The sequence below is a fragment of the Syngnathoides biaculeatus genome, chromosome 11 (genome assembly GCF_019802595.1).
Source record: "Syngnathoides biaculeatus isolate LvHL_M chromosome 11, ASM1980259v1, whole genome shotgun sequence".
NCBI classification, from domain to species: Eukaryota; Metazoa; Chordata; class Actinopteri; order Syngnathiformes; family Syngnathidae; genus Syngnathoides; species Syngnathoides biaculeatus.
Window position 1 is genome coordinate 3,611,462 of NC_084650.1, and position 27,973 is coordinate 3,639,434.

At 41.8% G+C, this 27,973-nt stretch overlaps 2 protein-coding genes across 6 annotated transcripts in view; one reads left to right on the forward strand and one right to left on the reverse strand.

The window, feature by feature from the left end:
• gpr137 (G protein-coupled receptor 137) overlaps positions 1–5,050 on the forward strand; it is a 7,851-nt gene extending 2,801 nt beyond the window's left edge. For all 4 annotated transcript variants that reach the window (XM_061834053.1, XM_061834055.1, XM_061834056.1 and 1 more), the window contains 4 exons: positions 353–502; positions 610–735; positions 2,969–3,087; positions 3,167–5,050. In XM_061834053.1, coding sequence (XP_061690037.1) covers positions 353–502; positions 610–735; positions 2,969–3,087; positions 3,167–3,263 — 492 coding nt within the window. In that variant the 3' untranslated portion in view covers positions 3,264–5,050. The remainder of the gene's footprint in view (positions 1–352; positions 503–609; positions 736–2,968; positions 3,088–3,166) is intronic.
• Positions 5,051–5,426: 376 nt separating this feature from the next.
• syvn1 (synovial apoptosis inhibitor 1, synoviolin) lies at positions 5,427–27,973 on the reverse strand. Of its 2 annotated transcripts, none has more exons than XM_061834052.1 (16): positions 27,657–27,973; positions 26,726–26,877; positions 26,515–26,607; positions 23,157–23,309; positions 18,858–18,906; positions 18,525–18,628; positions 18,300–18,426; positions 18,130–18,229; positions 16,500–16,565; positions 14,746–14,862; positions 14,387–14,544; positions 13,498–13,638; positions 13,262–13,408; positions 10,385–10,568; positions 6,203–6,324; positions 5,427–6,122 (listed from the first exon to the last, which is right to left on the reverse strand). In XM_061834052.1, the coding sequence occupies exons 2-16, from the start codon at positions 26,855–26,857 to the stop codon at positions 5,941–5,943; spliced, it is 1,875 nt and encodes a 624-aa protein (XP_061690036.1). In that variant the 5' UTR covers positions 26,858–26,877; positions 27,657–27,973; the 3' UTR covers positions 5,427–5,940. The 2 variants fall into 2 exon arrangements, with proteins under 2 accessions (XP_061690036.1, XP_061690035.1); XM_061834051.1 differs by lacking the exon at positions 27,657–27,973 and adding an exon at positions 27,417–27,565.

Below are 27,973 nucleotides of genomic sequence, written 5' to 3' on the forward strand. Positions count from 1 at the left end.
TAATTAATTTTCAAAATATGTAATGAATAAAATATTTTGTCGTCTATTATGTTTTACAAGCATGATTCTATTAATTACAGCCTAAATATTTGACCATTCAGTGTTAACAACGGGGAGAAAATTATCAATTTTTGGAAATTTTTTTTTTCTTTGACTATCTGTTTTATTGTAATGTGTAAAATAAATAAATAAATACATCAGCAAAAGGCTAATATAATCTGTCAGGCCTGAAATAATATCACAGTTTTCTAATTCACAATTTTGGCGTGTATCCAAATGACAATAGAGCACAGGAGCCAGGAGGCCTCAATTCTAAGATTCTTTCCATTTGAATGCAATTTTTTTTTTCCAGGGGACCACGGTGTGTCGCACTGGAGCGCTCGGCGCCACACTCATCTTGCTGTTTGCCAGCCGAGCTTGCTACAACCTCAGCATCCTGGTTCTGTCTCAGAACCACCACGTCGAGTCTTTTGACTTTGACTGGTATAATGTCTCTGACCAGGTATTTATTGCATAGCTTGTACTGAATTTGCCATTTGCTGTAAGTTTCTTAGGTTTTGGTTCTTTGGATCATATTTATAAAACGTCTTGTATGTGTTTGGTTTCCAGGCTGACCTACATGATGAGCTTGGTGACCGGGGTTTTCTGGCTTTTGGCACCATCCTCTTCATATGGGAGCTGCTACCAAACAGTCTGCTCATCCTCATCTTTAGAGTTCGTCGACCTACTCAAGAGGTAAAGAGTAGGAATATGTTGAATAGTCACCACTAATCCAGACACAATATTGTGCTTAATATTGCGTTTGTGGACAAAGAATTAAAATCCTCAATTTTCAGTCATCTATCTCTAATGAAAGTTTAAATGATATATTTTCACAGTTAGCTAGATTCAATTTCAAATGACCTGTGACAGACATCTGGAAACCGTAAGGAATAGCAGTCCATCGGCAATACACAGATCTCATCTTTGGCCAATCCGCACCCTGTTAAACATGTAACTTTTTTTTGGGGTCGGGGGGCTGGAATGGATTTTTTCAATTAATTTTGAGGAAGGAGGAAAAGCAAAATGATACATACAGTGAAGAAAATAAGTATTTAAACACCCTGCTATCTTGCAAGTTCTCCCACTTAGAAATCATGGAGGGGTATTAAATTTTCATCGTAGGTGCATGTCCACTGTGAGAGAGATAATCTAAAAATAAAAATCCAGAAATCAAAATGATTTAATGATTCGTGTGATACAGCTGCAAATAAGTATTTGAACACATATCTATCAGCTACAATTCTGAACCTCAAAGACCTGTTAGTTCGCCTTTAAAATTCCAATTCCACTCCATGTATTATCCTGAATCAGATACACCTGTGTGAGGTCGTGAGCTGCATAAAGACACCTGTGCACCCCATACAATCAGTAAGACTCGAACTTGTAACACAGCCAAGACCAAAGAGCTGTCCAAAGACGCCAGAGACAAAATTTTACAACTCCACACCGCTGGAAAGGGCTACAGAGAAATTGCCAAGCAGCTTGGTGAAAAAATGACCACTGTTGGAGCATTCATGAGAAAATGGAAGAAGCTAAACATAACGGTTAATCTCGATCGGAGTGGAGCCTCATGCAAGATATGACCTCGTGGGGTCTCAATGATCCTTAGAAAGGTGAAGAATCAGCCCAGGACTACACAACCCGACTTGGTCAAATACCTGAAATGAGCTGGGACCACCGTTTCCAAGGTGACTTTTGGTAATACACTAAGACGTCATGGTTTGAAATCATGCATGGTATGGAAGGTTCCCCTGCTTAAACTAGCACATGTCAAGGCCTGTCTTCAGTTTGCCAATGACCATTTGGATGATACAGAGGGGTCATGGGAGAAATTTTTGTGGTCAGATGAGACCAAAATGGAACTTTTTGGTCATAATTCCACTTAACATTTTTGGAGGAAGACGAATGATGAGTTCCATCACAAGAACACCATTCCTACTGTGAAGCATGGTGGTGGTAGCATCATGCTTTGGGGGTGTTTTCTGCACATGGCACAGGACAACTGCACTGTATAAAAGGACAGGATGACCGCAGCCATGTATTGTGAGATTTGGGGGAACAACCTCTTTCCCTCAGTCAGAGCATTGAAGATGGGTCATGGCTGGGTCTTTCAACATGACAATGACCCGGAGCACACAGCCAGAAAAAACAAGGAGTGGCACCGTAATGAGCGAAATTAAGAGTTTGTTTTCAAAACGAGACATAGGCAGAGGCGCCAAAATTATCCAGCTCCGAATGGATAATTTTGGCGCGAGTTTCGTAAATCTGAAAAAAATGCCTATGTCTCGTTTTGAAAACAAACTCTTCAAATCAAGGCTTTGGTGTGGCCTAGCCAGTCTCCAGACCTAAACCCAATAGAAAATCTTTGGAAGGAGCTGAAAGTCAATGTTTCTCAGCGACAGCCCAGAAACCTGTCTGATCGAGAGAAGGTCTGTGTGGAGGAGTGAGCCAAAATCCCTCCTGCAGTTTGTGCAAACCTGGTGAACAACTCCAGGAAACGTTTGACCTCTGTAATTGCAAACAAAGGCTACTGTGTCAAATATTAATATTGGTTTTCTCACGTGTTCAAATACTTATTTGCAGCTGTATCACACAAATAAATCCTTGAAAAAATCATACATTGTGATTTCTGGATTTTTCTTTTTAGATGATCTCTCTCACAGTGGACATGCACCTACGATGAAAATTTCAGATCCCTCCATGATTTCTAAGTGGGAGAACTTGCAATATAGCAGGGTGTTCATATACTTATTTTCTTCACTGTATGAATAAACTAAGTGACAGACTTAGACAGCAAATAGCGTACTGTACTGTATTTCTTCGATTTATCCCCTAAAAATGAATTCTGAATGGTATGAGCACAAAGGCTCCTGACTCTGTAGGTTTAACAGTATTTGAATAAATCCCTTTTATCCACTCCTGGTAGGTCAGCAACTCGACCGTTAACAAGAGGATACTTTCCCGTCCTTATTTCTTTGATGACCCTCAAGGCAGCGACGAGGAAATAGCCGCTCCGTGGACCGCAACCTACCAGCCCAATTCAAGGTCGGCTGACCGACTGCAACTATTGAGGCGGCACATCACGTGTGTTTATTTAATCCTGAATATCCTTCATTTCTGCCAGCTGGTACGGATCCGAGACCACTCCTCTCCTGTTTGCCACCAACCCCCCAGACAAGAATCACCAGCACCACTCTTTCTACTCCACTCCCCAAAACTGACCCCTGAATGTGGTAACGGCATTCTGGGAAAGAAAAAACAAAAAGCTTGTCAGCAAGTAGAATGTCAGTCAATGAATTGGTGAATTTTTGCACTGTAAACCTCAGGAATTGTCATCAAACATTAAATATGCACCTTAATGTTTTTACATTTGCTGTTGTATCTTAAAGGGAAGCATCTTTGTAAATTGAAACATTGAGAATTTAATCTGGGTTGAACAGCAGTTTGTCACCTCTTTAAGAGGACAATAAACTATTTAAGTGGTTAACCCAGAGCTCAAACTTGTGACCCGAGGGCCATTTGCGGCCGGTGAGACAATATTTTGTGGCCCCTAGCTTGATATGAAAGTTTGTTAGTGCGGCCGTCAAGTTTTTTTTTATGGTTTGCTTTTGAACAGTGTTGGGTGTGGGGCTGACAAACCTACTGATCACAGTGGGGTACCTGTATGCGGCTCTCAGGGGCGTGACATCAACTGGGCTCGATACAAGCAGAGAAACATTTTTCAGTGAGAGAAATTTACAGCAGTGTCAACCATGGAGAGTTTAATAAGTCGTTTTGCACATAACTTGCTTATGCCAGCATACTTGTTTTTATCTCATTTTGCTTAGAAAAATGAGTGAGAAGTTTGGATTTTTTTTTAATCCATCTATTTTCTACTGTTTTTTTGGGGGGGTTGGGTCACAGGGACAGTAGCTTTTGCTGGGATGCTCAGACTTCCCTTTAGCCTGCTACTTCATCCAGCTCTTCAGTGGGGATAGTGGTCTCTCCAGCGTGTCCCGGGTCATCCCCGGGGTCTCGCTGTAGCATTCCCTCTAAGGACTCCAAAAAGGATGGGTACTGTTGTTTGGTACATAGGCACAAACAACAGTCAAGACCCGTCCCCCCACCCAAAGGTGGAGGGAGACTGCTCTATCATCCACAGGGGTGAACCCCAACGTACAGCCGCCGAGCCGGGGGGCTAATAAATATTCTCACACACGCTCGGTGCCTCTCAATGTGGGCAATTCCAGAGTGGAACAGAGTCCAACCCTTCGCAAGCAGACTGGTACCAGAGCCCAAGTGGTACGTAGAGGAGAGTGACTTATATCTACTCAGAACATCACAACCTCACACACCAGCTCGGGCTCCTTCCCCAACAGAGGTGAAATTTAATGTCCCTACAGCCAGTTTATTTAGCCAGGCATCGAATCTCCAAGGTCATCGCCTTCGGCGACTTGCATTGTTTGGTCCCTCACCTAGAACCTGTTTGCCATGGTTGACCCAACCAGGGGGCGCAAGGCCCCAGACAACTTAGCTCCTAGGATCATCAGGACACACAGACGTCTCCACAACGATAAGGTTATGGCTCAAGTTTTTATTTTTTTTTAATTTCTAATTTAAATTGTGTGTGCTTACGCATTTGCATCTGCGGCCCAGCCTCAGCCATATTCTGCCCTTGCGGCCCCAATGTAAATTGAGTTTGAAACACCGTGAATTAGCTGGTGCAATTCCTTGAAAGCCTTCATTAGCATTCCTTTTTAATAGAATGTATTTAAGAGTGGGAGTGGGTTCGGCAGCCATAACAGAATGGAAATGCATCTACCGTTACAAGCGGAAGCTTTTCATTGTTAATGCAGTCTTCCCACCAATGTCTTAAAATATTCCATAGTAATATTACTTTTATTCTATTTGTGATTTTCCTGTATTTTGATGTAAGCTGTAACTATTTACAGTTTTGCTGACAATTAGTAATTTACATGGCAGCTTTAACTTGATCACTGTAAAAAAATAAAATGATTCTCACGTGTTGCCAAGTGCATGTTAAGTTTAAGATGCATGAAAGTTTTATTCTTGAGTGCAGATCAATTGAAACTCGAGTATTTGTATGAAAATTTAATTTTTTTCTAACCACTTTGTAGATTCTTGAATTACAAGTACTCCCTCTGTTGCTAAGCAGTATATTTGCATAGACTTTTATATTTCAAATCATCCTTCAAATGCAGGGCCAGTTGTGCATATCATCCAGTTTCTATACCACTTTATATATTTTTATTCATAAAGTCCCTCTGAGGGATACTACATGTTCCACGATGAAAACTGTTCCAAATGCCAAAACAGTTAACCCTTTCATTCTTTTATTGATAAACTTCCTAGAATTAGTTTGAAACAAAGCCTGAAAGAAAATGTTGCAGTATATTCTCCTTTATGTACAGATGGGCTTAATAAAACTATACAGTATGTACACATTCAAATTTGTTACAGCAACTGCAATGTTGAAAGGGGAAAAACAAGAAATTTAAGAGTCCTGATTTGTAAGGAAAAATGTGAATTTTTTTTTTTTTTTAGATCTGGTAAATCCAGTGTAACAAGCCTTCTACTGAAGCCAGCTGATTAAAAAAAAAACAAACAAACATGCAGGCATCACTGACAGTCAAAGTACCAAATACTCATGGAAACAGTGTTTAAGTGGTTAACTTAAGTGACTGCCGTCCTCTCATTCCACTGTTGAGTGAAACAGAAGTGGGGAAACATGCTAGAATTTAGACTCGGGAGTGGAAAAAAAGAACCAAGGGTTGAACCCCCAGCAGTTTGGAGTCCGACTCAAATTGGATCCTGTAGAAGGTGAGAAGTGCCAAGAGCAGCATAACCAACAGATCATCTCTGTTCCATTGGCACACAGCCATTTGCCTCTATGTCAGCTCAATCGTCTGCAGGTGTTAGAGGTGCTGTTTCGAGCTTCCGAAGCCGCCTGCGCCTCAACTCGGCAGCATTGGGTTCGCCGGACTCATCCTCCGATCCTTCATATGTCTTGTCTCTCCTCTCACTATCCCAAGTGGTAGATGTGGGAGTTGAGTCATCCGTTTGGACTGGAGCACTGCTCACTTGGTCACAAAGAAGCACATTACTGGGATTAAAACATGACAGAAACTTCAACCTTGAAAGTGTGGGTTGAAGTTCTTACAGCTGGGGCAGGAATTCTTCTCTCGACTCGGCTCGTTTGTGCTTGCACCAGTAGTGGCTAATGAAGCCAAATTGCTTGTCCCGCTGGCTTCTCCTGCGCTGCCACAGTCAGACCTTGGAGGACTGCCGAAGAACAAAACAGTGTCTTAGCCAGTAACATTGCAACTGATTCTTGATCAGATGACTGACTGTTCTGAGTTCATAGACCTTTTCAGAATCTTTCTAAACAACAGGCTCCACGGACACGTGGGAATGCCAGAAAGTGACGATTGCTAATGTAAACTGAAAATTATGACAACGTAGCGATTTGAGTTACACCACCAAATAAACCCCGCAAGGTCCTACCCCCACCTCAAATAGAACTTAGCCAGCAGAAGCTATAGATAGGTTTCCCATTACGACATCTTGTGTGTCATAGAGGCAGGGAAGAGAATGACCAATTTGGAAAAACACTGAAAATGTTTGTCGATGGGGGGGTTGAGTTTCCTCCTGGAAATTTCTTGCTCCTATCGGAACACAGAGTGCACAGCACTTTGCCTGGAAAGTCCACTTTTTGTATGTGTTCGGTTAGACATGTTGATACCGTTTTCGGTCCCATCTGCACGGTTACACTTTTATCAAGCCATGCCCGTCTGAAACGGTTTTTGATTCCAGCATCCTTGTCAATTGCCCTCGCTCTATCTTCATCCTTTTTTTCTAACACTTTTGCCATCGTAAAACTTTGAACACACCGTCGCTCAGTTCGCGCTATCTAAATCCCACGTGCCATTACTTGGCTAACTAACGAGTTACAAAGCGATTTCTGAGAACCGAGAACACACGTACATGGCAATGGTGAAACTCGATTAACCACTAATACAATTGGATTGTTATACTGTATAACTCCAATCAAGTAGTCTGCCGCAAACAAGTTTTAATGTTTATGTCGCAAAATGCAAATATTTACACCACCGTGCAACTTAAAACAGCATATGATAGTCGTGCTTGTGCTAGCACTAAGCTGAATTTGCAGCTCGGAGCCCACCACCGAGAAGCAGGCACACGATACCCTACCCCCTGAAATTTTCTCAATGGATTTGCGCCTATCTCGATCGGCGTAAAATTCTCATCCCTGTAGAGGTCACAGAACACAGTTGATAGGTGAAGCGTGAAGTTTTTTTCTATCGTTAATTTATCCAATTGGTCTAAGGACTGTGGTGACGTCATTGGAAACCTATCCATAGGTGAGGAGGATAAATCAAAGATACAAGAATACAAGACTGCTTGAAAGCATAATAGCTACTAACGTGAGCTCTACAGGGTGCTATGAATTTCTGCACAGAGGCCGCTGTTCTGTTTCCGTAGGAAGCAATTTACTTCGTGGACTGTCAATATTAAACAGATTTTATAGTGGAAAAAAAGCACAATAGGTGGGCTCAAATTTTCTGGGTGGTCATGGACAGTCAAAAAAGGAAGTACGATTCATGGAAATTTAAGGGTGGCCTTTTATTTATTTTTTTAAATCCCGTTACAGTAGAGTAAATCGTAGTGAGGTTGAGAAGCCTTGGTTTAACTCCTGCAGATGGAAAAACTAGTTACTTTTGGACAACATACAGATACTTTCCAAAATAATTTGAATATCATGGAAAAGTTCATTTCCATAGCTTCTTTCAAAAAGTTAAACTTTCATAGATAATAGATTCAGGGCCCACAATCTAAATATTTCCAAGCCTATTTTTACACAATTTGGGCTTTCAGTTCATAAAAACCCACAAAAATCAGCTATCCCCCAAAAATAGAATACTACTGTTAAAACGGGCAAACTTTTGCAGCCCTCAAATGTTTTAAACTGAATGTTATCTAATAATCATCTACGAAACAAAGCACCTGCACAGATTTCCCCAGTTGTCATTAAATAGGTTCCATTGTCTTACTTGGATCCAATATGGGCAAGACTGCTGACTGAACAACAGACCTAAAGCCCATCATTGATATCTATAAGATGGGTAAGCCACAAAAGTACATCCTGCAGCTAAGGAAGCTGGCTGTTCACTGAGTGGTGTGTATGCATATATCAATGGAAAGTCAAGTGGAAGGACAAATTGTGTCCTTTGCCCAGACATGGATGACCGGAGCTGCCCTCTGGAGGTGGGGCTCGAAGGTGATCACCCTGTGGCAAACCCAAAAGGGTAACGTGGTTCCCCCTTTCCAAGGGTTCACCACCTCTGGATGGGGCTATAAATGTCAGGTTTAGTGCGAGCTGGGCAGTGGTTGAAGGCAGGGACCTTGGTAATCCGATCTCTGGCTACAGAAGCTGGCTCAAGGGATGAACATCACCTCTCTGGCAGGGAAAGAGCCCGAGCTGGTGTGTGAGCTCAAGAAGTTCCGACTTGATATTGTCTGATACGTTGGTGTTCACCTTGGTGGGCTAGAGGGTAGCCTCCCCCGGCTTTAGGGTGGGGAGGGGGTGGAGTCCTGACTGTTTGTGCCTATACACCAAAGAGCAGTTCAGAGTACCCACCCTTTTTGGAGTCCATAGAGGTAGTGCTGGAGTGCGCCTTTTGGGTACTACATCATTCTGCTGGTAGACTTCCAACGCTCAGATGGGCAGTGACAGCGAAACTCGGAAGGGCATGATTGCAAAGAAGACCGCCCCCGTAAGGGTGTCCACATGTGCACTTGGCCCCATGAACCCTTCGGTCACAGTTTGATGATCAAGACTTTGTGGTCATGTCATTGAACTTCCGGTCCCAAAAGAGGGCCGTAGCTGTTAACTGATCACCACCTGTTGGTGAGTTGACTCCGATGGTTGGGGGGGATGACGCTCTGACGTGGCAGGCCCAAACGTATTGTGAGGGTCTGCTGAGAATGACTGTCAGAGTCCCCTATTAGAAGGTGATTCAACACCCACCTCCGATAGAACTTTGCACATGTCCACAGGGCTGCGGGGGACATCGAGTCAAAGTTGACAAAGTTCCTGCGCCTACATTGCTGAGGCGGCCGACCAGTGCTGTGGCTGTAAGGTGGTCTGTGCGTGTCGTGGCGGCAATCCCCGAGCACGTGTGTGTACATCAACGGTCAATGTCGTCAAGCTGAAGGAGTCCAATTGGGCATTGTTGGCCTATAGGGACTCCCGATGCAGCTAAAGCAAACTGGTTGGCCAAACAGAATGCAGCTTTGGTGGTAGTTGAAAAACCCAGGTGTGGGAGGAGTTCGGGGAGGAAACACATTCATCAGCATTCCCGGTAAGGTCTATTCAGGGGTCGTGGAGAGGAGGGTCAGTCGGGAAGTCGAATCCCAAATTCAGAAGGAGCAGTGTGGTTTTCGTCCTGGCCATGGAACAGTGGACCAGCTGTACACCCTCAGGAGGGTCCTTGAGAGTGCATGGTAGTTTGCTCATGTTAGCTTCATTAAGCTGTCACTGGAGCAGTTCGCAGCCGAATGTGAACCAGCACATTCAAATCTGGGACCATGGTCCTCAGTCACAAAAGGGTAGCCTGCTCTCTCCAGGTCTGGGATGAGATCCTGTCACCAGTAGAGGAGTTCAAGTACCTTGGGGTGTTGTTGACAAGTGAGGGAAAATGGGGTGAGAGCTTGACAGGAGAATCGGAGCAACGCCTGCAGTGATGCAAACTTTGTATCGGTCCATTATGGTAAATAAGGAGCTAATTTGAAAGTCGAAAGTCTAAATTTATTGGTCGAGCTACGTTCCTAGCCTCACCTATGGCCACGAGCTGTGGGTGATGACTGAAACAACAATATCCAGAATACAAACAGCCGAAATGTGTTTCCTCCGCAGAGTGTCCAGGCTCTCACTTAAAGATAGGGTGAGAGGCTCGGTCATCCGAGAAGGGCTCAGAGTAGAGCCACTGCTCCTCCACATTGAGAGAGGAGCCAGATAAGGTGACTGGAGCATCTGATTCAGATGCCTCTCAGACGCCTCCCTGGTGAGGTGTTCTGGGCATGTCTCACTAGTAAGACACCCAGGGGAGGACCTAGGACATGCTGGAAAGACAATATCTCTCGTTTGGCCTAGAAACACCTCAGGATCCCCCCCGGGAGGGCTGGATGAAATGGCTGAGGAAAGGGAAGACTGGGCCGTCCCTGCTAAAGCTACTGCCCCCGTGACTCGATCTCGAATAAGTGCTAGAAGACGGATGAATTGATGGATGAAGGGTAATATATCTGATATATCTTTACTTACGTAAGTGTGGCGACTGTGCTGAGGTAATGGTGGATGTTAAGCATGGCGGCATCCAGCAGGGTGTGAATGTTTTGAAGACACTGCAGCCTGGCCTCCAGGCCCCGTCGGCCCTCGGCCTCTAGCTCCCTGAGCTCCTCCTCTGACAGCTGGGACAGGGACGGAGGAGGAGGAGGCATCGATGACACTAAGGGTGAAGAGACAAGCGCTCCGTTTACAAACCCATTCCAATGAAACGTGAGTGAGGGTCCAGCATGCCTTTTTGATGGAGGCTACATATTTTGTCTGAATTTATGATTTGCCAATGCCATTTTCATAAAGAGTTATTTCAAAAACACTGCGAACCTTCCCTAAAGTTTTCTCTCATTATTTAGAGATGAAAGTGGACTTTGGTGAAAATTCCTGAAAATACAAATGCGAGCACTAGGGGGGGCCGGGGGCATGCCCACCCTGGAATTTTTTTAAAAAAATAGATGGCTGTGGTGCATTCTGGTGATGTCTGTGACCAAAACTAAGACAAAAAGTGAAAGTAAAATTTCAAGTACTGACCAAAAAAAAAGAAGTTCCCCAAGGGCCAAACCCAGATTTTTCTGCCCCCCATGCCCCTATCACAGGATAGCACAAAATCACATTTGTCATTGAAATATGCCATCTTATCTCGAGAAAACTGAATTAAGTGAACTATTCAGTAAAAAGACATCTAAAATTGTCCTTTTCCCTACATTATACATATTATAGTATAGATATAGAATCTACACGAAAATATATCCTAGAATTTCTACACTGTACAGCAAAACATGTTAAACAAAACATGTTAAAGAAGTTGATCTGTTACTATTACTATTAACGTTTAAGTCTCAAACTTGTTACGTTGCGTTGTACTGATACACTCGACCACATTGCTCACTATCTGAGATATAGATCTAGTAATACTAATAGCATGTTTATAAGTGTGTGGCAGAGATTAATAGGAGTGTGGGGAAGATAAGACCCTGGGGATGTTCATAAATGTCCAAATTTATAAGCTGAAAAAAAGGTCCCTACTTTGGAAATGTCACTTATTGCAGGGCTCATTTGACAATTTTGACAATAAGCCAGGAAAAACTCTGGTAACCTTTAAATTGATAATTAGGGGCCTAATTTCACTCATTCTATGCATGCCTTATTTTGTTTTTATTCACTTTCTTTGATTATATGACGTGGAAATGTTACTTCTTAATATTCTCATACAAAGGTAAAATGAATACACAATTTTTTCTATGAATAGCTTAAGTACAATATCGAGGCCTGTCAAAATATAAAAACTTAACCGTTTATTATGTTCGTTAGCCTGCGAGCCACCGTAGCAATGTCGTTTAAAACAAACGCTTCGCTCCGGGTTACGTGCGTTAGTCCCCAATTAACACAAATACACGAAAGTAACCCATTTACTAAGCATAACCTCAGTGACACCTTTTTTCAGCCGGTAGTTGACGACAGCAAACAACGTATATTAGAGTGTTGGAGTGTACGGCTCCTCTTTAGTTTTTGAGAAGCATAAAAAAAGGATATTCATCATTTAAATTTTCAGGATACATCTTTCAAAAATTTGTGTGACAGGCTTAAATGTAGCTGTAATAGAGCTCGTGCACGCGACATCACCATTTTTACAGCACCATATTGCTGGTCAAACAGAGCTGTTCGATATTGTGGGAAACATTGAACTGGAGCAGATTTTTTCAAAATGCTCCAGACCTCTTGTGTTGTTGGTTATTACAATAGACCAGAAAAAGATCGATGGATTTCGGCAATTAAACATGATTGATGGTGCCCAACCAAATACACACGCCTGTGTAGCAATTACTTCATTTTAGGTAGGATTTATTCTTGATATCAAATTACCAAGAGGTATTCATAAGAGGCCCTGTAGCTCAGTGGTTAGAGCACTGGTTTGGTAAACCAGGGGTTGTGCGTTCATATCCCACTGGGGCCTCCACTCCCTGAGAAGGGTGGCGTCAGGAAGGACATCCGGTGTAAAAATTGTGCCAAACATATATGTGCGTTCATCTCAGATGACACGGTGTGGCGACCCCGAAAGGGACAAGCTGAAAGAAACTTACTATTCATAATGCCAAGTTGACCCAATTGAGAACAATGTGTATTTAAAAAAAAAAAAGAAAAAAGAAACCGTCTGTCACGCAGAGGTTTACGTGTGGCAGCGATACGCTTCCGTGTACGGAGGAGCCGTCTCCTTGTCTTCTTTTTTTTTCCCCAATCATAGTTAATCAAAATGTGAGTTTGTTTAAACCAGAGGTCATTTATTTAAATATTGGTATTTGTGTTGAAAAAAAATTGAGCGGGTCCATCACTATGGGGGATTTATTCCTGATTGAGAACAGATCCAACAACAATGTATGTGTACAACAACAATGTATGTGTATGCATCCAGACTTTTCTACGCTTTCAAACTCTTCTGTGGAAATCTCGACTACTTTCCAGATACATGTGTAGATGCCGTTGTCCAAGACAAGTGAAAGTGAATTAACAGTCCAATTTCTTATCTGGAAAAACATCGACTTCGGCATTAAATATGGGTCCTCTATGCCAAGTGTATCTCATTTTTTCATGTACCTTTGTTTATCATTACCTTCTAAATGTTTAACGGTATCGGACAAACCTCTGGTGTCGTGCTATAAGACGTATTTATGTTCTGTCTCAACGGAATTAACTTGCAACAATGCTTTGTTTGACCGGCAATGTGGCGAGTCATGAGATTTTATGACGTAGGTGCCAAGCTCTATCCTGGGTGCAATTCAATTTAATTACAGATAACAATAGAAACCCTGAAATGACCACTGTGTTCAAACAGGAACAGTGTGTGAAAATACTACTAAAGCTTACTGAAAGGAGGAGGAGGTGGTGGCATGGAGAACCACGGTGCAGTTGGGAAGGGAGATGGGGGAAAAGAGAAGGGAAATCCTGGCATCGCTGACCCCGGAGTGGCAGCTGTGGTCGGATCCGCACCAGATGAAGTTGACTGGCTGGTACCTGATGGAAAAGTGGACTCAAGTTTAGCAACGCTGCAAAGTCTATTCACTCGAAGGGTAGATACAGTTGCTTGGCATCTTGGGACCAACCATCTGCCTGTGCTACTTCTGTGCTGCCCTGTGGTGCATTGGCAGCACCTGGAGCTGCAGCAGCTGGAGGAGGCATGGCAGGAAAGGGACCCCAGAAGGGAAAGAGACCCGGTGGGAAGCCAGGCAACATGCCGGGTGCCACTAGAAACACAACTTTATTAAAACCATTACCAAAACTGACACTCCTATTTTCCCCTACTGTATTGTGGTTCATCACTCACATCCCCGCTATCACACAAATTTATTTTGAAGTCATTTTTTTATAGTTTATACACAGGCCAGTCTGATTTTTCAGGTGCCAACCTTTAGTTTAGGATGAAATTGTGCTTCAACATGTTGCACTGACGTCTACTGGAGGATATGCAGCGTAATATGTAGAAGAGCAAGAAGACGAGGTAGGAAAGGTCCCCAACTCTATCGTTAGGAATTGTTCCCACAGAGCAGCAAAAATCTGTATAGTATTTGTACATGTTGCTACAATGGACGTGCTGAAATAGCATCCATTGCTGGGTCTGGACTGTATCGCCCTCCATAAACAAGGGTTCACTTCATATTACTTTGTTTGCGGAAAAATCAAAGAATGCAGCAGATAAGATTTTGAATTCCAGAGTTCCATACCGATGGTGGTGGCCTAACCCGAATTTGTACACTTAAATGTCCCTTAGATGTTTGTTTAAAGCCGTAGATACAGTGAATACTTGCACACTTTCAGGAGAATAAATAGCAATCAAAACATAAGTACGGCACTAACCAAGTGGGCCTTCTTGTGCTCTATGACGACTAACATGCTTTGGCAATTTAACAGCTGAGGGCACTTGAGGGACAAAACTGACTCTTTAGTATTGTTGACAGACGAAATGACAAAATTTTGGTTCTGTGATGCTCTCACCATTAGCTGGCTGGACAGCAGGAGCATTGGCAGGGGCGACCGGAGCAGGGGGTGGAGCCTGGGCAGGGGTAGGAGTCTGATTGTTATGAGATGCCCGAAGGACATCCATGCGACAGGTGGGGCAGGTCTGCTGTCTCTGGAACCAGGAACGCAAGCAACTGGGAGTGGAGAGAGAAACAGAGAAGCTTTGGTTGTTTACTGCTTGTTAAAATACTACAATAAAAACAATTCATAGATTCATTTCTTGGGATTTTTTTTGTGTTCCCCTCAGGGACAATATAATTTCCACTATGTTTTTACTGACATATTCAGGTTGCATGTTTGTTTGTAGTCTACTTTTTATTTCATGCATGTCGTACCTGGAGTGGAAAATGTGATTACAAGGTAGTTTCTTTGCTCCAGTCACCATTTCCTCCCGACAGATGATACAAACGTTGTCAGAGGCCTGCAGATCTTCAGGAGTGGCGTCAGGGTAGCTGATAACCAAACAGAAACACAAAATAACGTTTAATTATGGTAAGTCTTCATTTTGACTCATGATATATGGAAATTACACGATAAGGCTACCAGCTGTTAGGTCCCCCTACTCGTGTGTGGTCTCTCACATTTTAAACTTCGTTATAGTTGTACATTAAGGAACATTGCCTTGAAACTGTTTGACTATTTAAAACCCAGCCCCATAATATTACCAGGCCGGGGTGTATACTTTGTACCTCCCTTACCCACTATATAAGGACAATGTGACATTTCTTTTGGCTATGCTGCTCAGTTGAGTTAGCTGTGCTTAGCCTCCATAACAACGGCCATTTCCGAGTCCAGTGTGCAATTAGCAAACCAACAATGGTAGGGGATAAGTTTCTTTCGGGTCATCACGTGAGGGGTCACCACAGCGAAACGTTCATATTTGTTTGGCACAGTTTTTACGCCGGATGCCCTTCCTGACGCAACCCCTCTCGGGGAGTGGAGGCCCCAGTGGGATACGAACACATGACCCCTGGTTTACCAAACCAACGGTCTAACCACTGAGCTATGGGGCAAACCAACAATGGTCACACCCCAAAAATGTGCCTTCACAATATGATTTTATCTACCTAACAGCTTTTGTATTCTTTAAGCTCCCAAAAAAATTAGGAAATAAAAAAGCAATTGGATTGCCTTTTTGAAAACACATAGATAGCAAGCTGGACATCAATAGAGAGGTTTCCAATTACGCCATCTTGTGTGTCATAGAGGTCAGAGAACACAGGCGATAGGTGAAGCGCAAAGTTTTTTTCCATCGTTAATTTATCGGATTGGTCTAAGACCTGTGGTGATGTCATTTGAAACCGATCCATACCACCACTAGATTCTGGCGCGCACATTTTATGACAGTTTGTAAACTTTCACCAAAGACAACATGGCTTCGTGGATAACTTGATACCAGTGAATGGGGCGGTGCCAACTGTCAAACGACCTGGGCTTGTGCCTACCATGCTGCTGTTGGGAGGTGCCGTGTTACTCTGTGACATTGTTATCAATAATGAAGGCAAGTTATTTTGATAAATATAGTCCACAATAACCTTTTACCCAATTCAGTTTTAAAGTTGAGCATCCTGAGGTGATTTTACATTGCAAAAGGGATCACCCTCCTTGGTATGTTCGATTCCTTTTGACATATCTATTTAACAGGCTCGTACTGTCTGGGAGCTGAGAGGTTTCCCTTATTAAAGCCTGATTTTAAATGGTTAGCCATTTCTTTTCTTATTAATTGTAATTTGGCAGGCTTGTTAACGTTACTCTTCTCTGTAGTGTGTCAAATTTACATGACATTTTTTGGGCCCGTTTAGTTCCATTTTAAAAAGAACTCTGTTCTGTTTTCTCAGAAAGTATGTTTTGTTTTACTGAATTGTGAATGAGATCTTGAACCACCAAACAAGCTGTCTGTATGCCTTTTCGTGGGACCACATGTGATTGTTGTTCTACCATGTCAAAAATGCTTCAGACTAAATTTTAAACAGCACAAAATAACATTCATTTCACAAAGGATTTAAAGTAAAGTCATCCACATTTAAACAGCCTTGTACTGTACATAGTACTTTTAAAATGTGATTGAGAAATGACTGACATTACTTACAGTGTATTCATGTTGCGGATGGCTCGCCGAGACATTATAGCATCAGTTACAGCTTTCTTAAATTGTCTAAAAGGCAAAGATACAATTGTAAAACAAGCTTAGTAAATGATGTTCAAAATGTCAGCAGTTGGATATAAACTACATCATACTAAAAGGCATTTGAGTATTTTTGGTTACCTGATTGAGCCAAACAAATGGACAACAGAAGAACGTTCACTTTTTTTGTGGCAGTTCTACATAATTGAAAATGTCAACTATAATAATAAGATACTGTGAAATTAATAGTGGTGCCTTGAGATATGAGTTAATTTTTTTCCGTGACTGCACTTGTCGCTCAATACAGGCAATTCTTCCCCTATAAAAATTTAAAAGCCATTAAGCCATTCTAGTCCCCCCCACAAAAACACAAAGAAATTGTAACGAGTTTTTTAATAAGGAAAGTAGGACTCCATTATAATGCACTTCATAAAAAACAATGTAAGGAATGGTGGCACGGTGGAAAACTGGTTAGCACACCTGGCTTAAAGTTCTGAGGACTGTCGTTCAAATCCAGCCTCACCTGAGTGTTTTCTCTGGGTACACAGGTTTCCTCCACAAAAACATGCAAGGTAAGTTAGTTGAAGACTCCAAATTATCCATACGTATGAATGGGACTATGAATGAGTCCTTGTTTCAATGCGCCTTACGATGAGCTGGCGACCATTCGTACTTGGGGGGCCTCCGCCTCCAGTAGCCGAATCCAAAAGACAACTCTTGCGGTCCGTGAGAGCGACGCTATAGCAACTCTGTTCAGGCTGGTGTCACAAGCTCAACAACTATCAGCATCAACTCGACAACAACATCGTCGATAATAGCCCATTGTGCATCATCTCTTCAACTGTGCTCAAAAGCCAACCATGCTGACGGTGGAACACCTGTGGAGCTCCCCGGTCGATGTGGCTTACGTTCTGGACCTTGATACGTAATAACGACCGTTGTACTTGGCTACAACAACAACATGAGTTGGCGACCAGTTCAGGGTGAACCCCTCCTCACGCTAAGAGTCAGCTGGGATAGGGTCCAGCATACCCATCACCCTAGTGACAATAAGCAGTATGGAAAATGGATGGCCAGACGTAAAGAATTTAACTGTTGAATGTTTATTTGCAGCTCCTGATGTGTGTAACTCAGACACTGGGAGACAGTATATTAAATTCATGGTAACAGAAATAACTTTGACAACTACAGTAACATCTTTCTATTTCGCGGATCACCTATCGTGTATTCAGTGCATTATTTTATAAACTGAACACCACAGTCCACAAGTCTGATGTTGCTCATATATGTAAAAAAATCAGAGGGAATATTGCCACCACCATACAGTGCCCCTCTATCAAATTTTTGCTTGGGCGTTAATGCAAAAATAGCATTCAAAAAGCAATGTCACTCATAAGTCAAGTCATTAGAATCTTAAAGTGCCACTCTATCATGTTTACGGTCTCAATCATCTACTCTATACCCACCTCTGTCCAAGAGTCAACATGTACCAAATGAAGCCCAAAAAAAAAAAAAAGACCACAAAACCAAACTGTGAATTTTGTGAAGTGTTCCACCCCTTCCATATATTCAAAATATATGTAAGACTCCTCACCTCATAGCCAGATACATGGGCCGAATGGCAAACAAGGGGAAAGTGTGAACCTTCATCATAATAGTCATAAAGGCAATGTATAAGAGAACTTTGATGAAACCTGAAACAGAACATGAATGTTATTATAATATAAATAATGACTTAAGTATGCAAGAAGCAGACAATTTTACCAGTGAAGAGCTCAGTATAGAGCATATAGACAGCCTTGTTGTCCCAAGGATTGTCACTTTGCAAATCAACAGTGTGCAGGACATACTTGATGAACACTGTCAACACCATGGTCAACAGGATGGCATACTGAAGTGCACATAAGAGGAAACAGTTTAGGAATATTTGGCATAAATTAGCAAGCACATTATATTCAAATGCAATTTAGTGACTCTCATGTGACAAACCTCAAAGCCAAAAACAAGTTGGACAGAGGCCCCTCGGTTGATAATACTTTGACAGGCATGGTAAACAAACAGAAAGTCCAACACTCCCAATAGGCCCATCAATGCTGGAGATCATAGGAAACCAGAATCAAATTTCCAAAATATTCACGCAACAACTCAACAGTGAAATGTATTCAGTATTGTGTCGTTGGAAAACTACTCTGTTGACTTAGAGCACCTGTACATTTGCATAATGTTTTCTTTGAGTGTAGCAAAAAAAAGAGAAGTGAAAATAAAACAATGCTGACAATGTAATTGAAAAAGCATCTCTTGGCTCGAAGTGTGCATACTTACATAACACTCTAAAGTGAAAAAGACAAGATATGTTTGGACTTCGCTCCATCTGAAAGAGATTGAACAGAGAAAATAAAAATACATAATTTATGAAACAGGTAGTTCTATCTTCCATTTTCTGTAAATATTTTTACCCTATTTCCTCTATTAGTGGCCTTTGCTCCATTAGACCACATGGCTCATTTGGAAGGGTGTTGTCCAAATGAACAAATACCGCAATTCAAAAACAGACAGCTCCAAAGTATTGAAGGAGCAAGATCAATTACTTTATTTTTGTTGTATACTGACATTTGGGTTTCAGATCAAAAGATGAATATGAGACAAAAGTTCAGAATTCCATCTTTTATGTCATGGTATTTACATCAAGATTTCTCTGAGACATCTATGACTCTTTTGATCTGAAAACCAAATGTGTTCGGTAGGCTTGAGACGATCACAATTTTTGGGGCTGATCAGCGAGTTTAAAAAAAAAAAAAACAATAACCAACCAACGATCCAATCATAAGGGGGTGAAATGTGCCTATTTAAAAGTCCACTGACATGAAATGCATGGTTTTTAGTATGTTTTTTTAAAAAAAAAAAAAAAGGCAGCCAGAATGGACCCATCCGTTTTTTCACAACAGAACATGATTTTGACATATATGGCTTTTTATAACTCCCACCATGAAAATCCTCTCGAGGGATTTGTTTTGGAGAAGAAGCAGGAAGAGACGTTAGTAGCAGATGCCCACTCAAGCGGTCTCGTATGTTTCTACTAGATTTACTTGCTGGAAGATAGCTCTTTGTTCCTTCGTGTTAGCCAAAATGCCATCTTGTTGTATTGCTGGATATTGTTCAACCACTCGGGAGGATGGATTTAGTCTTCATATGTTTCCAAAAGACCTGGTTTGTTGTGAAAAATGGATTGCACATGTGCAAATGACGAGAGCTTCGTGGGTTCTAGATGACAGGTAGGTGTGTATAGAGCTACTAAAAAAAAAAATAATAATCCTCTCAGAACATAACAAAAGATCCGCGTACGTATGTCAGGGGTGCTAAATGTGTCGATGTGCAGGTCAGCGCCGCGTCCACTGATCACGGGTCAGCGCCGCGGCGCCGATCGCAGCGCTTTACGCCGTTGTTCATCGCCGGCTCGTCACACCCGGGCCGCAGCGTTGTCGTTGCTCGCAGCTGAGTACGCTACATACTGTCATACTGTCGGGAAGTCTGTTGTTAGTTAGAAGTGATGCGCATACCATCTAAATATGGCTTGAAACGATACGGTAATATTGCCCCGCTCACTTCATTTGATCGTGAGATGTTCTCTTCTTTGAAAAGACCTTCCGTGTCAGAAGGGGCCTCGGAAAAATCCAAAAATCTGTGTTGTTCCTCTCCCGTAGCAGGTGCCACTACGTATTTTCAATGGCAAATGTCCCAGTGAGACATCGGCAGATGATGTTGCAGGCAATATGGCTTCCACTTCGATGTTGAGTAAGACTTCTGCAACTTTGCCCATGGATGACACGCTCTCCGCTCATATTTATTTTTTTGTATAGACATTGAAGGCAATAATGTTTTTCATTACAATATGCATTTTAGAATGTTTATAGGCATGTCACTTTGGGCTTTTGTGTACTTAATTGCGTGAAAAATTCTACTCACAATAAATGTATCTTTTTTAAGCAATTCATGGCAGTGAGGCACAGTGACAGAACAAATGAATGTTTTTCTATTAGAATTAACATGTTCCTTGGCTCCAAAAAGGTTGAAAAATCACTGCTCTAGTCAGGCCATGTATTGTAATCAGTCAGGTCAAACAGACATTACAACATGAAAGAAATATTGGGTGCAAACTTACGAGAATTACATTACCTCACTCACCCACACCGAAACCTTAGCGGATGATGATTCGACAGAATGGCAACATGTTTATGCACAACCATTAGCGCTAGCCCCAGATTGCTAGGCTATGTAACATTTTATCGACAGCTTGCGAGCGGCATCGTATTAAGTGAACATACCTAAAGCAATCCACACGTGATCTCCCGAGCACCACATGTTTATTCCCTTTTTGTTCTTATTAATACACGCATCACAATGTCGCCGCCATGGCAGTCATGTAACTGGTTCCGTTTGAGTGGACAAGATAAAGCTCCTTGATTGTATAAGACCGGATTGCAAAGATGTGATTGCAATAGTCTTACAGGGTAATTGTAAAAGATCAAATTTGTCTTGTAGTCTGGTCTAAGCATTACCTGTTGTCTGTCCCATACCACCGACTCCTTTTTTTTTTGTAACCTATGGCTGTCAGGTATTTACAAGAGTAAAGACGTGACAAGGCTAAAAAACTAGTTTTTGATTTTAAATGTACTGAACACAATAGACATGGGGTAAATGTCATTTGCGGAGCAGATGAATGGCATGACTGATCGGCTCTGCAAATTATGACAAAGCTGATCAGACGATCATGATAAATTGTAATTATCGGACGAAACAATCAAGCTGATCAGATCGGTGTAAAGTGCTTGATAACTAACCTGACCTTTTCTAAAATCAATCCACCCCATGCCAAATCAAGAACATTACATCCAGACCACTCTGTCCACTCCCCAACATGGATCCGCTCTCCACCAACTGGTTAATCACTACAATAATGATCTCCATCTTTTCAACACATGTGCTCCTTTAAAATCAGATCAGATCTGTAGCTTTCATCAAAACTGCACCCTTCTTCACCCCTGCACTGAGACAGTTAAAAATCCAAAAGGTACCCAGCCATTCAATTTTACTTTGATCACACTGAATCAGAAATCATCCACCACTCCAAGTGCTCTATTTGTCAATTTGACTCTCATATTTTAGAAGAAGCTTACCTCCTGTCCCTCGTCCCCCTCATCACTAACATCAGCCACTAGTGTTATCATTCCCACACCATTTGAAATTGCAACAACCCCAATAGTGTAAAAACCTACTTCAAAAGGCAAATAATTTCAGTAACGTTCATCCCATATTAAACATCCCATTTTTTAAAAATATTGGAAAAAACAGTCGCTTCCAATGATCTCTATGAAGAACTGTTTGGCTTTTAACGCTTCCATAGCACCTAAACAGTAATCGAGATCTGCAACAACCTGCTACTGGCAGCCTACTCACCATCCTCAACCACTATGATCTGAGTGCAGTTTTTGATACCATTCCCCACACCATGCACTTCAACACATGCACTCACCCTGCCAGATCCCCATTTCTTCTAGTGAGCCTCTTCTGTTCATCATACTGCTGTGCATTTAGGAGCTTAATTCAAGTTACACCTTCACCATCACCTGGATGACACCCAGCTCCACCTGTCTGCCAAAATCACCACCTCCTTTACTCACTGCTTCTCTGAACCTCAAACATTAGTTCTCATCTAACTTTTTCAAGACCCATTCTGCTTGGCATGCCAGTACCCATGAGCTGCCTTCGGAGTCCCACAGGACAAAAAGGCCCGATAGTACTCCTTCAACTTAACGACATCCCTTACTCCCTCCATCCACCTCACAGTCCCTTCTGCCCAACTGGCTACCGTGGAGGACAGAGCCTTCAACTGCACAGCCTCCCATATTTGGAATTCTTGCTCATTTTATTCGTGGGACTCCTGAGAGCTCTCTTGAGTGTCACACAACACGTGATGCTTCTTGACAGCAGGGCTGGGGGGGATATATCACCTTACTCAAATAAGTCAATCCATCCATTTTCTGTACCGCTTACCCTCAGTGGGGTTACGGGCCTGCTGGACCCTATACCAGCTATCTACAGGTCAGAGACGGGGTAGACCCTTAACCAGTCGCCAGCCAATAGCAGGTCACATATAAACACCCATTTACACTCACAATCACACCGAAGGGCAACTCAAGAGTCTTCAATCAACTCAAAAATTGACGTAAAAAAAAAACAGGTGACATAACTGCCTGGAAGCACTACAGGCACCATACAAGCCATCTTCCATACAGACATCCACATATACATCCATTATACTGTATTAAAATTCTCATCACCATGTATTACACTCTTAATTGGTGGTAAGGTGGTACTGCAGGCCCAAACAATTCAGAAAGGCAGTCAGACATCCATATTCGGACAGAAAGGGGCTGTAGCAGACTGTTTGCTTATTCTTGGGATTTAGAAGACCAGACTATATTTTCTGACCAATTTATGAAGAAACCTAAATGCCAAAGAGTTCACATACCTTTTCCAGGCACTATATGAGTAAATATGGTATCTTGAAACAGAACAATGAAGAACACACTGATGGCACATGATGATGATATGATCACTTACAAAGTCCACTCGGTCCTCAGCCAGCCAGTGGAAGCACTTAAGGAAGACCAGAAGTGTGAAGAGGGCAACAAACCGTGGGGAGAAGTCATCCCTGAATACAGTGAAGGCCAGGCACGTCTCGGTCACTGCGTACCACGAACGTTCAATGAGATGCTGATGGGCGAGAGAAAGGCATGTCATATGATACATAATGTGGATAAAAAATTTCTACACACCCTTGTTCAAACACCAACTTTTTGTAATAGAAAAAAATGAGACCAAGCCATATCATTTCAGAACTTATTTTTAAACATTCATATAAACTATACAGGGTTCAAGAGTGTGACTAAATTGGTTGGGCTTACACTAATTTACGCAGAAAAAAAAAATGGGGCACACCCATATGTCTACTTATTTGAGGAAGAAAAAAAAAAGACTGAAAGTAGAGACAGTTGAACCCCATCGTGGTCTCTGAACCAATCAGAAATAGTTAAGGCCTTTACTGCATTCTCTTTCAGTTCTCGTTTGTTTGGCAGGGATTCTCCTTTCAGTCTCCTCTCCAGGAGGTAAGATGCATTATCTTCCAGGGATTGACTTGGCCAGTCCAAGACCTGATGAAGTACTTTGTTGGGTTGGGAATGTGTTTTGGGTCATTATCTTGTTGCATGATGTAGCTTCTCGCAATTAGGATGAATTTTCTGTAAATTGCCAGACAAAATGGTTTTGAAGGCCAGAATTCATTCTGTGGCTAACATCATGAGTTACATCATCAATAAAGCCCATTCGTAAGAAGTCATGCAAGCCAAAACCATAACATTGCCCCTTCACAGATGAGTGTACGTGTTTTGGATCACACACATCCTTTCTTTCTCCATTAATTGGCCTTCCTGCCACTTTAATAAAGGTTAGTCTAAGTCTCATCAGTCCATCAAACTGTGTTCCACACTTCTGTGGCTAACTTCTGTATTTTGCAAAATCCAATCTGGCCTTCTGATTCTTTTTGCTGATAAGTAGTGTTCCATTATGTGGTATGCCCTCTAGATTTCTTCTCTCAAAGTCCTCTTCAAACTGTGGATTGTGATACCTTCGTCCCCACTCTGTGGAGGTTGGCAGTGATGGAACTGACTGTTGCCTTAGGGCGTTTCTTCAAAGCTCTCACAATGGCTCTGTCATCAACTGCTGTTGATACTGACTTATTTGATTTCTGCTGCTCAGTACACCAGTAGTCTTTTTTTTTCCAGGACACGAGTCCATTTTTTTGTTTTGGCTATGCCCAATATTTGTGCAATGGATCTGATACATTTGCCTTCTTCTCTCAGCTTCAAAATGGTTTGCTTTTCTCCTATAGACAGCTTTCTGGTCTTCATGTTTGCTTAACCGCAAATGCAGTTTTCAAAGGTGAAACCCAGAAAAGGTGAAAGCAATCAATCTAAAAGGCAACACCCGAGTAACTAGAAACACCATCAGTCACATGTTCCAATATTTTTGCTCACTTGAAAAATGAGAGGTTTCAAACTAAAGGTGCCCTTTTTAGTTGTTTAACATATGTAGATATAAATCCCTGAAATGAAAGCTGGAGTTCTGCAGATTTGTCTTGTATTCATCTTTTGAGGTGAAATGTAAACGTCTTTAGTATAGAACAAAAAGGGAATTTACCTTGCCAGTCCAATACTTTTGGAGGGAAATGTACATCAAAGTTTTATATGTACTATCCCCAATTATAATGAAGCTGCCATGTTGTGTAAAATTAAAATAAAACAGGATGATTTGGAAATCCTCTTAATTGAATACACTACAACCAAAATATATTTACTGTTTAACACAAATGTGTTTTTGAAATATTCTGCTTTTGTGAATTTGATGTCTGCAACGTTCCCAAAAAGCTCTGCTATTGACAATAAAAGACTTGAAAAGTTGAGGAATGCTTAAAAACACCTCTTTGGCACATTCCATATGAAGAGGCCCAAATGCTGAAAAGCAACATTGAATGAGCATAACCTTCAATACCTCAGGCGGCACTGCATTACAAACTGTTAACATTGTGTAAAAGATATTGCCACGTGGGCTATGGAACACTTTAGAAAACCATTGTCAGTCAAGATTTCTCAAAACATCTACAAATAAATGCAACTCAAAACTCTACCATGCAAAGCAAATACTACATATCAAAAACACCCAGAAATGCTGCTGGCTTCTCTGGGCACAAGCTCCTCTGAGATGGACTGACCCAAAGTGGAAAAATGAGTGGTGGTCTGACAAATCCACATTTAGAATTGATTTTAGAAATCATGGACACTGTTTTCTCTGGACCCAAGTGGAAAAGCAGCATCTGAATGGTTATAAGTGCAAATGGTCAAAAGCCAGCATCTGTAATGGTATGAGGGTATGTTAGAGCCCATGGCATGAGTAACTTCCACATCTGTGAAGGCACCATTAATGCTGACAGGTGCATACAGGTTTTGGAGAAACCTGCTCCCATTCAAACAACGTCTATTTCATGAACGCCGCAGCATATTTCAGCAGGACAATGCGAAACCACACTCTGCATTTCTTACAACAGTGTGGCTTCATTGTAAAAGAGTGCAGATCTAAAGAAGAAGAGGGCTACAGAAGGTGCCTGCCTGCAGACCAGACCTGTCTCCCGTCTGAAAAACGGAGACGTCGGACAGTTAAACATCTGAAGCTGTACGTCAAAGAAGAAAGCGAAAGAATTACACCTACAATGCTTCAACAATTAGTGTCCTCAGTTCCCAAACAGTGTTGTTAAAAGGAAAGGTGATATAAATATTTGCAAGAACAACAAAAAAAAAGGTTTGAGTTTGAATAGTACATATCTTTTCTTTTTAGTGTGAAAACCATCCATCCATTTTCAGTACCACTCATCCTCAAAAGTGTTCAATTAAATTCAAATCAATTTATTTTATTGTAGGTTGAACATGATTTGCGAATCATTGTATTTTGTTAATTTACATTTTAAACAACACCCCAACTTAATTCGAATTATGGTCTGTACTTGATATGTGTATATGTAAATATAAACGGTGGATCAGCTGGTAAAGCATTGCCTCAGAGTTCAGAGGTACCTGCCTGTGTGGAGTTTGCATGTTCTCCCTGTGCCTGCATGGGTTTTCTCCGAGCACTCCAGTTTCCTCCAACATCCCAAAAAACATGCAACATTAATTGGACGCTCTAAATTCCCTCTAGCTGTGATTGTGAGTGCGACTGTTTGTCTCGATGTGCCCTGCGATTGCCTGGCAACCAGTTCAGGGTGTACCCAACCTCTTGTCCATTAACAACTGGGATAGGCTCCAGCACTCCTGCGGCCCTTGTGAGGATAAGCGACTAAGAAAATTGATATATAGATATGTAAAGTCCATACCTCCATTTCTGCAGCCCTTAGCTGTCCAAAAAACACTTTCCGCATGAATTTTCCCAGAAGAAACACCAATACAAAGGCCTGAATGTACAAGACCTACGGCAACACACAACAAAAGTGTTAGTGCTTGAAGAGTTTGCGGTTCATTAAAAGACTAACAAATTCTTATATATCTTTATAATATATCTTTGATTTTCCTTTTGCACCACATTACCGCCATGCTGGGGCTGCTCTTGGTGAGGTAGACTACAGTTGGGTAAAACTGGTGTTTCAGGAGGTAAGCGTGCACCACCACAGCAGCAGTCAATGCCAGACTGGTGATGGTCACCAAGGTTGCTCGTACCATGTTGGACTGAATTGCAGCTTCTGGAGAGCAGGGGAAGAATGTTATTTTCATTTTTATTACGACCTGACCAATTTATAGGCTCCCTAATTTAGTCAGCCAACATTAGCCTTTTAAACTTAGGTAATATTCTACAACGAGGCTTGTATTACTATCAACTATGTTCTGCTAAAAAAAAAAAAAAAAAAAAACTTATTTATTCAATGTCATTACTTTACATAGGACTGTACAAGGCAAATTTGAAGCGACATAGAATTTGAACCACCAGATTAGTTTCTCAATGCCATACACACAGCCATACACACCCTAGAAACATTTTGGCTTGGCCTCCTGATTAGCAAACGAGGATGTGTAATAATCCCTCAAACTAATAAAAATAATTTTACATAATTAATAACCTTGATCAATCCCACCTCAAACTTTATTACGTCTCTTTACTCATGCTTAACCTCGCAGTTCTAATTTTTTTTAATACACAAACAACGCTGACAACGATAAAAGACGTAGAGTACATACGCGACTTCATTGCCTAAAATGTGGAGTTACGATCTTTTGCACTTACTGAATTTGACCAAGAAAACAATTCGCTCCATTGCTTGCTAAAGAAGAAATAGGGACTTTTAAGGAATAACGAACAAAAGGTGACTGCAAAGTATCAACTATAAGATGTTTGACAACCTTCGTCTATGGCATAAATAAAGACACGTAGGGCAGCGACTGCATTAGATGGCTAACCAATGTCAGCTAACTGCAGCTAGCTTAGCCGGCGGCATTCCAGCTGTCAGCGCTCTTGTGAACTCACCAAAGCGATGTGATGGGGAAAATTTGCTCCTTGTTGGAAACAAAAGTGTTTTCGAAGATATGTATGTCCTCCGTAATCACTTCATTTCGAGAATTTAAAGCAGCCTTTCAAAACTAATTCCGATTCTCGCCCCTCTTAGTCGGACTACGTGTTTATCTTTGGCTTGCTGTCTGGCAGCCACATCACATCCGGCTCGTACGGTAATAACTCGACACTACAACAACAACTACATTAGCGCAATTGCACTTTTACAGATTTACAATTTGCCTCATTCGCACTCCAAATGGAGTATTTTCCACGTGTTACGTGTTTATTTG

Coding starts and splice junctions, on each gene's coding strand:
- syvn1 (XM_061834051.1), bottom strand. CDS start 27,447: ATGGAGCGAATTGTTTTCTTGGTCAAATTCA. Junction 26,878..27,416: donor TGTTTTCTTGGTCAAATTCA/GTAAGTGCAAAA, acceptor CCTGCTCTCCAG/AAGCTGCAATTCAGTCCAAC. Junction 18,629..18,857: donor TTTTCACTTTAGAGTGTTAT/GTAAGTATGCAC, acceptor TATGATCTCCAG/CATTGATGGGCCTATTGGGA.